At 38.4% G+C, this 13,260-nt stretch overlaps 1 protein-coding gene across 1 annotated transcript in view; it reads left to right on the forward strand.

The window, feature by feature from the left end:
- Positions 1 to 13,260, forward strand: part of CCDC175 (coiled-coil domain containing 175) — a 74,241-nt gene that overhangs the window by 29,660 nt on the left and 31,321 nt on the right. The window contains exons 8-13 of the mRNA XM_086320466.1: positions 3,273 to 3,354; positions 7,149 to 7,285; positions 9,163 to 9,273; positions 10,626 to 10,697; positions 11,762 to 11,897; positions 12,421 to 12,552. Of these exons, the coding sequence (XP_086176592.1) occupies positions 3,273 to 3,354; positions 7,149 to 7,285; positions 9,163 to 9,273; positions 10,626 to 10,697; positions 11,762 to 11,897; positions 12,421 to 12,552 (670 nt within the window). The remainder of the gene's footprint in view (positions 1 to 3,272; positions 3,355 to 7,148; positions 7,286 to 9,162; positions 9,274 to 10,625; positions 10,698 to 11,761; positions 11,898 to 12,420; positions 12,553 to 13,260) is intronic.

Raw genomic sequence — 13,260 nt, forward strand, 5'->3', positions numbered from 1 at the left:
TTTGAATGTATTGCACTTAAAGTTGTATCTCTAAAATAACAATTGCACCACAATGCTACTCTACCATCAACAGTCCAAAAAATATGCAATAATCTCTATACTCAGTACTAGATTTAAAAACAGAAAGCTCAAGTAACACAACAATTAAAAATCAGAATAAAAAAATCTTTTTCTTTGACAAAGTTAGTTTTAGTTGATATCTATTTCTTAAATTCCAGGCAGAGACTCATCATGGAATTTACAGATTAACTCTTGAAATGATTTCTAGGGGTTATCATTAAAAGCCTTGCTGCTACACTGATGAAAAATTTTAAATTTACAAGCAGTCTTCATGTTAGCTAACTAGTTTTAAAAGTGTGTTCCAGAAGGAAATGGGGGTCTTCCCTGGTTGGCTCAGTGGTAAAGAATCCACCTGCCAGTGCAAGAGACACAGGTTCGATCTCTGGTCTGGGAAGATCCCACAGGCCGTGGAGTAACTAAGCCCATGCACCACAGCTACTGAGCCTGTGCTCTAGAGCTCGGGCTCTGTAGTTACCGAGCTCAGATGCTGCAGGCACTGAAGTGTGTGTGTCCTAGAGCCCATGTTCTGAAACAGAAGAAGCCACCACGGTGAGAAGCCAGTGTATCACAGCTAGAGAGGCCCCTGCTCACTGTAACCGGAGAAGAGCCCACACAGCAACAAAGACCCAGCACAGTCAAAAATAAATACATAAAATAAATAAAAATTTTTTTAAAAAGAAGGAAATGGGGATTCATTGATCCTTCATTTTGAATGGCTCACCTTTCTTTAAAAAAAAAAAATTCCAGTTTTTTTAGGAGTTTTCATGTAGAATCTCACTGAGAAAAAGTGCTTTTGACTAATTTGGTGATTGAGGATGTTGACCTCCCCCCTTTTTATTAATTAAACTTTACTTTTTCCTCTTTATTACTTGGCAAATTAAAAGGAAATTCTCTGTATTTTTATTTTCTCACTTAGTTCCTTTTTTCTAACTTTGGTGGTAGAGAGAAGCAGCTCAGTTCTTGTTTGGTGAATTTAAAGAATCAAAATGTTATTTTCATAATATCTATAAAATTCTTTAAATTAAACAAACTAAATAATTTGCACAGGTTATCTTCTTAATGATCTATAAGTCGTAATTCCCCGTGTCCCCGCCACCATGAATTCTTTAACTTACAAGCTCACCGTCTATTTTGAGGTCAAAATATTGAGAAAAAACAAAAATTACTAAATTCCAAGTTTAAATTAAATATGTAGAATTTTAATTAAATTTAAATTATGTGGACAGTTAAGAGTACCTAAAATTTACCACAAGTCCACGGGAGGCATTGCTAGTTTAATCCTTCTTTGTTATTTTTAATATCCAAAATGATGTATTTGCATAATAAAAGGCAAATCAGTACCTATCTTTCTAAATTGCTATGACCTTTCTTTGTCATTGAGCTGGTTATCAGCATATGGGAACTGAAAGATTAGAAACTAAATATTGTGTGTAAATAACACCCAATTTGTGACCCAAAGTATATACTTGCCATTATAGTGCAGGAGGCTGTAACAATTATAGATGCTTTTTTTTCTTTAAAGTGCTGAAGTGGTTTCAAAATTGTCAAGGTTACCAATAACTTTCATCCTGCCAAATTTCATTGATCTGCTCTAAAGTTTTTGAATTCTTAATAGAATTTGACACAGATGCTTACTTTCATCTTCTTGAAATGGTTTCTTCATTTGGCTTCCCAAATATCACCTTCTCTTATTTCACTTACCACACTGCTCCTTCTCAGGACCCTATACTTGTTCCATTTCTTCTTTCTGTCTCTAAATTTTGGACTTCTCAGCCATTCACTACCCTCTATTCTGTACTCATACTCTCCATACATGACTTCATTCAGTCTCATTCTTTCTGTATCCCCAATGACTTCCATATTTACATATTCAGCCCTGACCTCTAAATGCATACAGTCTGCAGCTTATTTGACCTTTTACTTGGAAAGTTGAAGTGATAGTTTCTCAGTTGTGTCTGACTTTCTGCGATCCCATGGACTGTAGCCCATCAGGATCCTCTGTCCATGGAATTCTCCAGGCAAGCATACTGGAGTGGGTTGCCATTTCTACCCCAGGGATCTTCCTGACTCAGGGATCAAACCCAGTTCTCCCACATTGTGGGCAGATTCTTTACCATCTGAACCACCACACTTGAAGGATATCTCAAATATACATGTCCCAAACAGAATTCTTAATTTCCCATCTCCTTGAAATAGCTCTTCTGTTAGTCTTCCATATCACTGTTTACCTAATTACTCCAGCCAAAAAACTAGAAGTTATCCACCATTCCAGTTTTCCTCACTACCTTACCCTAACCCAACTAGGTATCTAACCTAACCTAACCCTAATCCAGCTCTAACTCAAGCCAAATCCAAAGGCTTGACCTATTGCCTTCATCTTCAAATTATGTCCTGAGTCCAACTACTTCTCACCAGCTCCACCACTAAGCCTCAGTCTGAGCCACCAGTATCTCTTCTGGACCCTTGCCATAGACTCTACATGGTCTGTCTTCCTGTGCTATTGTCTTTCTCTACTAAATAGCCAGAGTCATCTTTACAAGATGTGAATCAGTTCCTGTCATTCCTTTCCTTAAAAAGTCCTTCCCTGATTTCCTTCAAAATAAAATCTAAGACCCTGTGTGATCTGGGCTGTGTCTGTCTCTTCAGCCTTCTCAAACTCCTGTCTTCATCTAATACACCAGGCATGTTCCTGTCCAGGTTATTATCACCTGCTGTTCTTTCTAGATGAAAAGCTCTTCCTTAAGGTCTTCACATACCTGGCTCCTTCTCATCCTTCAGATCTTTCACAAATTATTCCAAGAGATGTTCCCTAATCACCTGTCTGCACTACCATCACCATTCTCAGGATTTCGCTATACTTTACCCTACTTAGCGGTCTTTGGATCATTTAACATGATCTGAAATATATATTTTTTGATAACTTGCTTCTATTCTGCCTACTTCACTAGAGTATGATTTCCATGATGGTAGAGACTTTGCCTGTGCTGTATCTCCACTCTCTATATCATGTTCAGAGTGTAGGTATTCAAAAATTGCTTCTTAATGTATAAATAAATATTAATACATCATATCAAAAGAGTAAAATTTTTGACTAGTAAATAAATATGTTGCATAGGGAGATGGGGATTGGAAGTTTCTGATATCATAAGTAAATGTGGTTTTTCTGGAAAATATGTCCTAATAAGAATTTATTTGGTTTCCTTTGGTCATAGGCTTTTTTTTAAGAATAACAGGGAAAAACTGGATGATTCATCAAATTTTGAAAAAAGTGAATTACTGCTGAAGATAAAACAGGTAGGAAGATAGAAATGATGGCTTTAAGATTATAATTAATTTTTAGTTAACATTTTAAGTATGTGTGAAAATGTGAAATTCTCTCAAGATAGTATTATTTTCATTAACTAATAATAATCATGATCATTCACAGTAACTGATTTAAAGATTTGATCAGAAAGCTGGATGAAAATAGTGAAAATCACCTAAGCTGAGCCTAAAAAAAAAGTTTTGTTTTTTTTTAAATGAGGATAGTTTAAGAGACCTCTGGGACAGCATCAGTGTGCTCTAATACTCAGATTATAGGGGTCCCAGAAGGAGAAGAGAGAGAAAGGGGCAGAGAACATAATTGAACAAATAATAGCTGAAAATTACCCTCACCTGAGAAAGAAAATAGATATCTAAGTCCAGGAAGCACAGAAATTCCCAAACAAGATGAACCCAAAGAGGACTACACCAAGACACATTGTATATGATGTTGGCAAAAAAATAAAGATAAAGAAAGACTCTTAAAAGCAGCAAAAGAAAAACAACTGGCTGTATACAAGGGAACTCTGAGAAAGCTATCAGCTGATGTTTTAGCAGAAGCTTTCTAGGCCAGAAAAAAAGTGGCATGATAAATTTAAAGTGATGAAAGGATAAAACATACACCCAGTTCTCTACCTGGCAAGGCTGTCATTCAGATTTTAATGAAAGATGAAGAGTTTTATAGATAAGCGAAAGCTGAAAGAGTTTAGCAGTACTAAACCTACTTTACAAGAGATGTTAAAGGGACCTCTCTAAATAGAAAAGACCATAGCTAGAAATATGAAAATTACGGAAGAAAAAATTTCACTGGTAAAGGCAAGCATAGAGTAAATGTCAACCACTTATAAAGTTAGTGCAAAGGTCAAAATATAAATGCAGTAAAATCATCTATCAACAATAAGCAGTTAAGTTATACAAAAAACAAAAAGATGGACAATATGACGTCAAAAATATTAAATGTGTAAGGGGTAGTAAAAATGCAGAGTTGTTAAAATATTCAAACTTAAGATCATTAACTTCAGTTCAGTTCAGTTCAGTCACTCAGTCGTGTCCGACTCTTTGTGACTCCATGAACTGCAGCACGCCAGGCCTCCCTGTCCATCACCAACTCCCGGAGTTCACCCAAACTCACATCCATTGAGTCGGTGATGCCATCCAACCGTCTCATCCTCTGTCATCCCCTTCTTCTCCTGTCCTCAATCTTTCCCAGTATCAGGGTCTTTTCAAATGAGTCAGCTCTTCGCATCAGGTGGCCAAAGTATTGGAGTTTCAGCTTCAAGATCAGTCCTTCCAATGAACACCCAGGACTGATCTCCTTTAGGATGGACTGGTTGGATCTCCTAGCAGTCCAAGGGACTCTCAAGAGACTTCTCCAACACCACAGTTCAAAAGCATCAATTCTTAATTGCTCAGCTTTCTTTATAGTCCAACTCTCACATCCATACATGACCACTGGAAAAAGGGAATGGTTACCCACTTCAGTATTCTTGCCTGGAGAATTCCATGGACAAGGAACCTAGCAGGTTACAATCCATGGGATTGCATGAGTGAGTGACTGACCATGCTTGTTAGCTTTTAATTCACTTTTTTTCAGAGAGCGAAACTCTCTAGGATTCCAGACTAAAGTGGTGGAAGGTTTTATCAGGCTTAATATCTGGATGAGCTCTGTTTACTTTTGTCCCCCGTGTCAATAAGAGAACCAAACCTCAGTTTCCAAATGATTTCTTCTATATTAATAAATGTCCCCAGAGTAAAAGAACTTTCCTGGTGGCTCAGTCACAAAGAATCTGCCTGAGTGCTGGAGACCACCTGAAGTGCAGGAGATGTGGGTTCAGTCCCTGGGTCAGGAAGATCCCCTGGAGAAGGAAATGGTAACCCACTCCAGTATTCTTGCCTGGGAAGTCCAATGAACAGAGGAGCCTGGTGGGCTGCAGGCCATGGGGTCGCAAAAGGTGGACATGACTTAGTGACTAAACCACAACCACCAATATCAGAATAAAAGTTTTCAGTGCTAGGTTTACCAATCTGGATTTTTGCCTTTTTATAGAATTAGGCCTACTAACCTCATTATCTTATTCTGCAACACGTTTAAGATCCCTTTTCATCCTGCTATTTCAGTGATCCTTAGCCCACCATTCCTTCCTAACTTTCTTACCTCATTTGAAGCCATTCAGTAGAGATATCCAAGCACCAAGTTCTTACCTCATTCAGAAAACTAATGTTTACTGTCTTTTGTCCTTGAATAGAAATATTTAAGAAAGGGTAAGCATCCGCTGGATCATGGAAAAAGCAAGAGAGTTCCAGAAAAACATCTATTTCTGTTTTATTGACTATGCCAAAGCCTTTGACTGTATGGATCACAATAAACTGTGGAAAATTCTTCAAGAGATGGGAATACCAGACCACCTGATCTGCCTCTTGAGAAATCTGTATGCAGGTTAGGAAGCAACAGTTAGAACTGGACATGGAACAACAGACTGGTTCCAAATAGGAAAAGGAGTTCGTCAAGGCTGTATATTGTCACCCTGTTTATTTAACTTATATGCAGAGTACATCATGAGAAACACTGGACTGGAAGAAACACAAGCTGGAATCAAGATTGCTGGGAGAAATATCAATAACCTCAGAAATGCAGATGACACCACCCTTATGGCAGAAAGTGAAGAGGAACTCAAAAGCCTCTTGATGAAAGTGAAAGAGGAGAGTGAAAAAGTTGGCTTAAAGCTCAACATTCAGAAAACGAAGATCATGGCATCCGGTCCCACCACTTCATGGGAAATAGATGGGGAAACAGTGGAAACAGTGTCAGACTTTATTTTTCTGGGCTCCAAAATCACTACAGATGGTGACTGCAGCCATGAAATTACAAGACGCTTACTCCTTGGAAGCAAAGTTATGACCAACCTAGATAGCATATTCGAAAGCAGAGACATTACTTTGCCAACAAAGGTTCATCTAGTCAAGGCTATGGTTTTTCCTGTGGTCATGTATGGATGTGAGAGTTAGACTGTGAAGAAGGCTGAGCACTGAAGAATTGATGCTTTTGAACTGTGGTGTTGGAGAAGACTCTTGAGAGTCCCTTGGACTGCAAGAAGATCCAACCTGTCCATTCTGAAGGAGATCAGCCCTGGGATTCCTTTGGAAGGAATGATGCTAAAGCTGAAACTCCAGTACTTTGGCCACCTCATGGGAAGAGTTGACTCATTGGAAAAGACCCTGATGCTGGGAGGGATTGGGGGCAGGAGGAGAAGGGGACGACAGAGGATGAGATGGCTGGATGGCATCACTGACTCGATGGACGTGAGTCTGGGTGAACTCCGGGAGTTGGTGATGGACAGGGAGGCCTGGCGTGCTGCGATTCATGGGGTTGCAAAGAGTCGGACACGACTGAGCGACTGATCTGATCTGATCTGATCTGGAGTATAATATCTACTCAAAGAGGTTTTGAGAAAGAGTTCCTACTGATGTTATTTTTTTTTCCCCCGGTATAGTTTATCTTCTGGGAAAAGAACATATAGATCTTGCTAAATGATCCTACTTTATTAATTCTTATTTTAATATGAATTATTACTTTATGGCTTCTCATCAGTGTTTATTACCTTTCTACACATTTGTCATCTTTGAGGCCCCAAGTGTACAATTAATATCTGATGTAGAATTAAATCACTCAACATTTAAGGCATAGTCTTATATGGGTGTTAAGTAATATGCCCAGTGCTCTAGTGAGTTGCCCATCAAAGAAACCATGACACAAATCCTCTACTTCAATTCTTTTTTTTTTTCCCTAGATGACTGAAAAGTTACACAAATGTCGTTTAGAGAACAAAGCTCTACGAGAGAAATTGCATACAGTTTCCAGACAATATAAGATTGTCTTAAATGAAGAGGATAAAGTTTTCATGCAGAAACGGAAAATTTATTCTGAGTATGTTTCTATCCATGACCTATACGTGACTCAACATACTATAGTTGTGGGTTGCATCTCCATTTAAGCTTATCCTAGTTTTAAAATCTATTGACAACAATGAAATATTCTTTATCCAGTCATAAATATGCCCCGAATTTGCCTCTATACATACTGAATAATGCTTTCCTCATATGGGTCAGATCAAATCCGTAAAGAGCAAACCTATTATTTTTACTTCTACATCAGATTCTTGAAAGAATAACCATGTTTTTACTCCATAAGATTGCTTAGAGAAACTGAGATCTGCTGTCATCAGAAACTGGCTCTGCACTTAAATTTCCTATCTCAGAAAAAGGTCTGATCGTTGACATAATCCCCTAACCCAGAGACTGGGAAATTATTCAAGGAAACACCCATATTTTACCAGGAAGCACCAATGTTTGTCAGTTCCACCTCCCAGATATTTCTCAGATATATCCTGTCCTCCTATCCAACTCCACTGTTTTCACCCCCTTTTAGCCTCTTTGCTTTGGTCTGCCTCTCAGAAGTTCTTCCCACTTTCTGTTTTACCACCCCTAACTTATCTGTCTCCATCTCACCAGAATGGTCCCTGTGAAACATCCCTCTGAGGTCACTCCTTTCATTAGTCATTGCATTGTTATCATCTGGGTACACCCCACTTTGTCCCACTGAGCTATGACAGATCAGCGGAGTTGCTCCATCTTAGCACTATATCCTCAGGATCTTGTCCATTGCTTAGCAGGTAATGGGCATTCACCAGCGTTTTCCTCATGAATTATATAAGTAATAATCCATTACTACACTTAAAATGAAGTCACATGGAAGTGTAATTATGGCGTCCAGGCCCACTTATGTGAAGCTGAATTTATGGTCATTGTTGTAGCATTTATGAAACAGTTACTACAATCATTTTATCTCATCCAATTGAATAGCCTACTAAGAATGATACGGTTAGTATTATTTGGGCAATAACTTCCTTAGATCAATACTAAGTTATCAGTTTGAATCATAAAATGTTCTGGTGACAAAGAATTGTAGCCCTGAAACATTTACTACTGTTATTGGTATTTGTCCTCTTCAGCTTGGGCTGCCATAACAAATTACCATAGATGGGGAGATTTAAATGACAGAAATTTATTTCTCATATTTCTGGAGACTGGACATCTGACATCTGGGTGCCAGCATGGCCAGATTCTGGTGAGAACTCTCTTCCTAACTTGCATAAAGAAGATGGTCAACCATCTTCTTGCTGTGTCCTCACAGAAGGGAGATAGAGAGACAGAGCTGGCTGGTATCTCTGCTTGCTGCTACTGCTGCTAAGTTGCTTCAGTTGTGTCTGACTCTGTGCGACCCCATAGATGGTAGCCCACCAGGCTCCCCCGTCCCTGGGATTCTCCAGGCAAGAACACTGGAGTGGGTTGCCGTTTCCTTTTATGGATGGCAAAACTGAGGCTCATCCATAGGTGAAGTCTCTTTTCAAGATCGCACTGCTAGGAAGAGGTAGACCTCTATCTAAAGTTAGTCTGATTGATTCCTTCACATTTTCCCAAATCAAATACCAGAGTTGATAAATTCATTAAAAGAGACACACCCACTCAGAAAGGCAAAGTGCTATTGAACTATTCTTATGGTTTTATAGTTACTATTACAATTAATGTTCTTTTCATGGCTTGAAGATTTTCATAAATTTACAGTTAGCCACTACTGGGAAAAAACTTTGTTTCTATTTTTTACTAATTTATCTGGTAAATAGTTCCTGAACTGAAATTTCAAACTACTTTTTGAGTTCTTGGTTTTGATTGCATATTTTCTTATGCTAAGCAGTTAAAAATGATTTCAATGTTCAACATATGATAACTATTTTTTCATGGTAGAAATCAAAAACAACTGGCATTTATAGCTCAGAAAGAAAACTTCCTATCAAAAAGAAAAGTAGACATCAAAAATATGGAAGAAGGACTTATTACTCTCGGTGAGCTTCATCGGTATGTTTATTGCCTTTGAACATTTTAATCTTCATTCCTCTGCATTTATTTCTTAATAAATGGTAACAAACCTATAAAATTTGGAATATACTATAGAAAAGGAGGTTCATAATTGGCTATCTCTTGTTTTACAGTCCAGAAAGGTCATTATCATTGAATCTTTCAATGAAAGGATAGACAGGTGCTGAGTTCTATATAAGCTGCTTCTAATACCTACGTTAGAGTCTCCACATTCCCCTCTACCCCAGATCCACAAGCACATCTTCCATTCTTAATTACTGCTGCTGCTGCTAAGTCGCTTCAGTCGTGTCCGACTTTGTGCGACCCCATAGACGGCAGCCCACCAGGCTACCCTGTCCCTGGGATTCTCAAGGCAAGAACACTGGAGTGGGTTCCATTTCCTTCTCCAATGCATGAAAGTGAAGAGTGAAAGTGAAGTCGCTCAGTCGTGTCCAACTCTTAGCGACCCCATGGACTGCAGCCTACCAGGCTCCTCCATCCATGGGATTTTCCAGGCAAAAGTACTGGAGTGGGGTGCCATATTTACTACTTATCCCTAATTCCAGAATATATATTGGCTTTCTAAGTTATGGGAGAAAGTGAAATTTACAGTCGCTCAGTCGTGTCCAACTCTGAGTTCCCATGGACTGTAGCCTGCCAGGCTCCTCTGTCCATGGGATTTCCCAGTCAAGAATACTGGAGTGGGCTGCCATTTCCTTCTCCAGGGGATCTTCCCCGACCCAGAGATTGAACCTGAGTCTCCACACTGCAGGCAGGTTCTTTACCATCTGAGCTACCAGGGAAGCCCCCTATACCCGTGTATAATGTCTAAATTATACATTGAAGCAAATCAGAACTCAGTCTAAAATCCAGTTCCTCGCCAATTTATTGACCTAAACCCTTCCTTTGTCATAGGGTTATTTCCCTTCATGTCCTCTGTATGCAATAAGTTTGCCTTAGTCCCAAGCTTCCTGACTAGCTGCTCCTTTCCTCTGTGTGTTTGCAAATGATGATGTCTTTTCCTTGGTGAGATATTACCTCCATGTTCCTCCCTCTATTAAATATTATTCTTTAATAACCTGTCCACAACTGCCTCACCAAAATCTGTTCTTCCTTATTCTTGGCTTCAAAACTTGCAAAATCAGTTTGCACTGGCCAAAAAAATTTGTAATTGTCTTTCTATTAGTCTGGCACTAAAATCTTTAGTTGTGCTGGTCTGTTTGTCTCCCAATTAGATGGTAGCCTTATTGTGCTACCACAATAAGGTTGCATTATTTTGAAGAATTATACATTGTCTATTATATATTTAACAGCTCCCATAAATGCAAAATCTAATATGTTCTTATTTTTAGAGCAACAAAGGAAGTATATCGGAAACAAATAAAAATCCTGAATGAGAACATGGAAAGAGAAACTCAGAGATGGTAAAAAAAAAAAAAAAAAAAGCTTATTTATATCTTAAGTACTGTATGTTGTCTTAATTAATAGTGCCCCAAAGTTGGAAAAAATAAGAGTGCTTGTTGGTTGCTAGAGTCCATGGAAGTTATTTCCCACAAAATTAAATTGTGTGAGTTCTCTTGGCTCTAGATGTGTTCGTTAGTTTGATATTTTGTTCATTGAACAGAAACAAAGTTTTTCATTCCAGTCATGTGAAGTCACCAGAGTATACTTGTCAAGATTGGTGACAATGAGTCTTACTCAGCCAGGTGCCTATGTGGACCGGTAAGGAAGGTGACGTGAAGGGACAGAGGAGAGTGGTTAAGCACACAGTCTCAGCAGATGGACTACTTTGGTTGTTTTGCCTCTTGTTAGCTCTATGACCAGGGCTGAGTTATTTTATATCTGTCTGCTTCCATCCCTATAAAGGGAGGAATGATAGTAGTACCCACCTTGTAAGATTGCATGAATGATAAATGAGATGATCTATGTGACGTATATAGCCCAGTGCCCAGCACCAAGAAAACACCCACAGAAACTTAGATATATTTTATTGTTGTTGTCATTGTTGTTATACTATTTATAAGACTCTAGTTGCACATTTTTACTCTTCTCTAGTTATCTTTTTTATGTTATGGTGGAGATAAAAATTCGAGAATTCAGAAGCTTGAGACTTTTTACTAGCACTTTGAGTGATTTAGGTAATTCCTTTACCGTTTCTGTCTGGGACTCCTTTTTCTTCACCCACCCCAGAGCCTTCCCCATTTCTATCCTTTTCTAGAGGAGGTAAGCTATCAAGTGTGGTTTGTCTACTGTCCTGCTGGATGTACTCACACAACTTCCCGTGAAGCAGCTTGCAGAGATGGCATTTGGGCCGTTAATGTTTTTTATTAACGTCTTATTTTTTCAGCTAATGTGCCTAGTCTGCATCATCAATAGCACAGATAATTTTGTATGATCATAATACGATTTGTTTTGTTTTGAATTCTTTCATCTTTTCAATGAACTGTGATGTCAATTTGACGATAACTCTTTTTGTTCTCATCTCCAGTATTATAACTCAGTGGAAAATAGCTTGTTTGCGGAAAAAACATGCACGTTGGGTCAAAAAAATAAAAGATGAAATAAAAGAACTTATAGATAAAATTCAAGAAGCTGAAAATAGGCGCAGTGAATTAATAGAAGAGGTAAAGGAACCCAAGGAGCTTGTGTTCCCTCCCTATATTGATTGCATATCAGTAACTCTTCAGTATTTCATTACGCTTTACCTTATTGCTGATTTCATGTCTAGAGTAAATTATGTAACTTTCTTAAGAAATGTATCCATTTGCTATGTATTAACTGTAGGAATTTAGCAAAGTAGAAATTCTCTCCAGCATATGATTTTGAAGTATGTAACTGAAACTTGAGAACAGTGTTTAGGAAAACTATCTCTAAAAATAAAGGGACTAAACGTCATTTATTTATTTATGCTCTGCCTACCCTCCAGCCCCTACTAGTTCCATGCCCAATTTCCTAATGTCATTTACACATGTTGTTTGGTGACGAAATTAATCTCTGAAGGGAAAAAACATCCCTCCCTCCCCAGTAGTTACTGAGACAAATTAGCCAAATGTCATGCAGAAAGGTATTAATTTATCTGACTGATTGAAAGTATTAATACTGACTGCTACAAGACAGATGATAAATTCTCATTTTTCCCCTAATTAGACCAGTATTAGAGAACACGATATCAATGAGTTTTTGGCAAAGATTGAACAACTTACATTAGAATTAAAACAAGAGGAGGATGCATTTGTTATCAAAGAACGAAAGTTAATTCAAGAATTAAGCAAGTTTGAAGTAAGTTTTATTTTATATCTAAGAACAATTTTATGTGGCTGTATGAAGGGGAGGGTATATTTCATGCTATTCAGTCAGTGAAAGTGAAAGTCGCTTAGTCGTATCCAACTCTTTGTGACCCTATGGACTATACAGTCCATGGAATTCTCCAGGCCAGAATACTGGAGTGGGTAGCCTTTCCCTTCTCCAGGATATCTCCCCAACTATTCAGTTAGATGTAAAGTAAATCTTCTAGTTTGAACAGGACTACAATTAAATTCTGAATATTTCTTCTTTTCCTAAAAAAGAAATAGAGCAACAAGAAATATTTTAGTTAAGAAAATATCACACACTCCAAGTTATGTAGAAGTGCTGGCAAAAATCCATGGAGGTAAGGTGGAGTGTTGGAGAAAATCATGCGGAGGAGACAGTGGGGGAGAGGAATGAAGGGTGAGGGAGACCAAGAAGGGCAATCTCAGAGGTTCTCCTTAAAGAGAGGGCATGGTACTGACCTGGAAACTGCCAGGGGCTGCCCTGGCATAGAATAGAACATGGATGCTGGAAAGAAAGACTCGCAGGGCAGAGAGTGGAAACACAACAGAAAACAAAAACCTTTTCAAGGTGCTGGTGTTACCTTGGCAGGCAAGGGCATGTTTTTTGGAGACCACCATTAATAAAGTAGCTGAGAAGTAAAGAGATGGTAATAGAAGGCTTCCTGAACTTAATTCA

Source organism: Bos grunniens, chromosome 10 (genome assembly GCF_055505025.1).
Source record: "Bos grunniens cultivar Pamir isolate PY7600 chromosome 10, Bosgru_T2T1.0, whole genome shotgun sequence".
Classification (NCBI taxonomy): domain Eukaryota; kingdom Metazoa; phylum Chordata; class Mammalia; order Artiodactyla; family Bovidae; genus Bos; species Bos grunniens.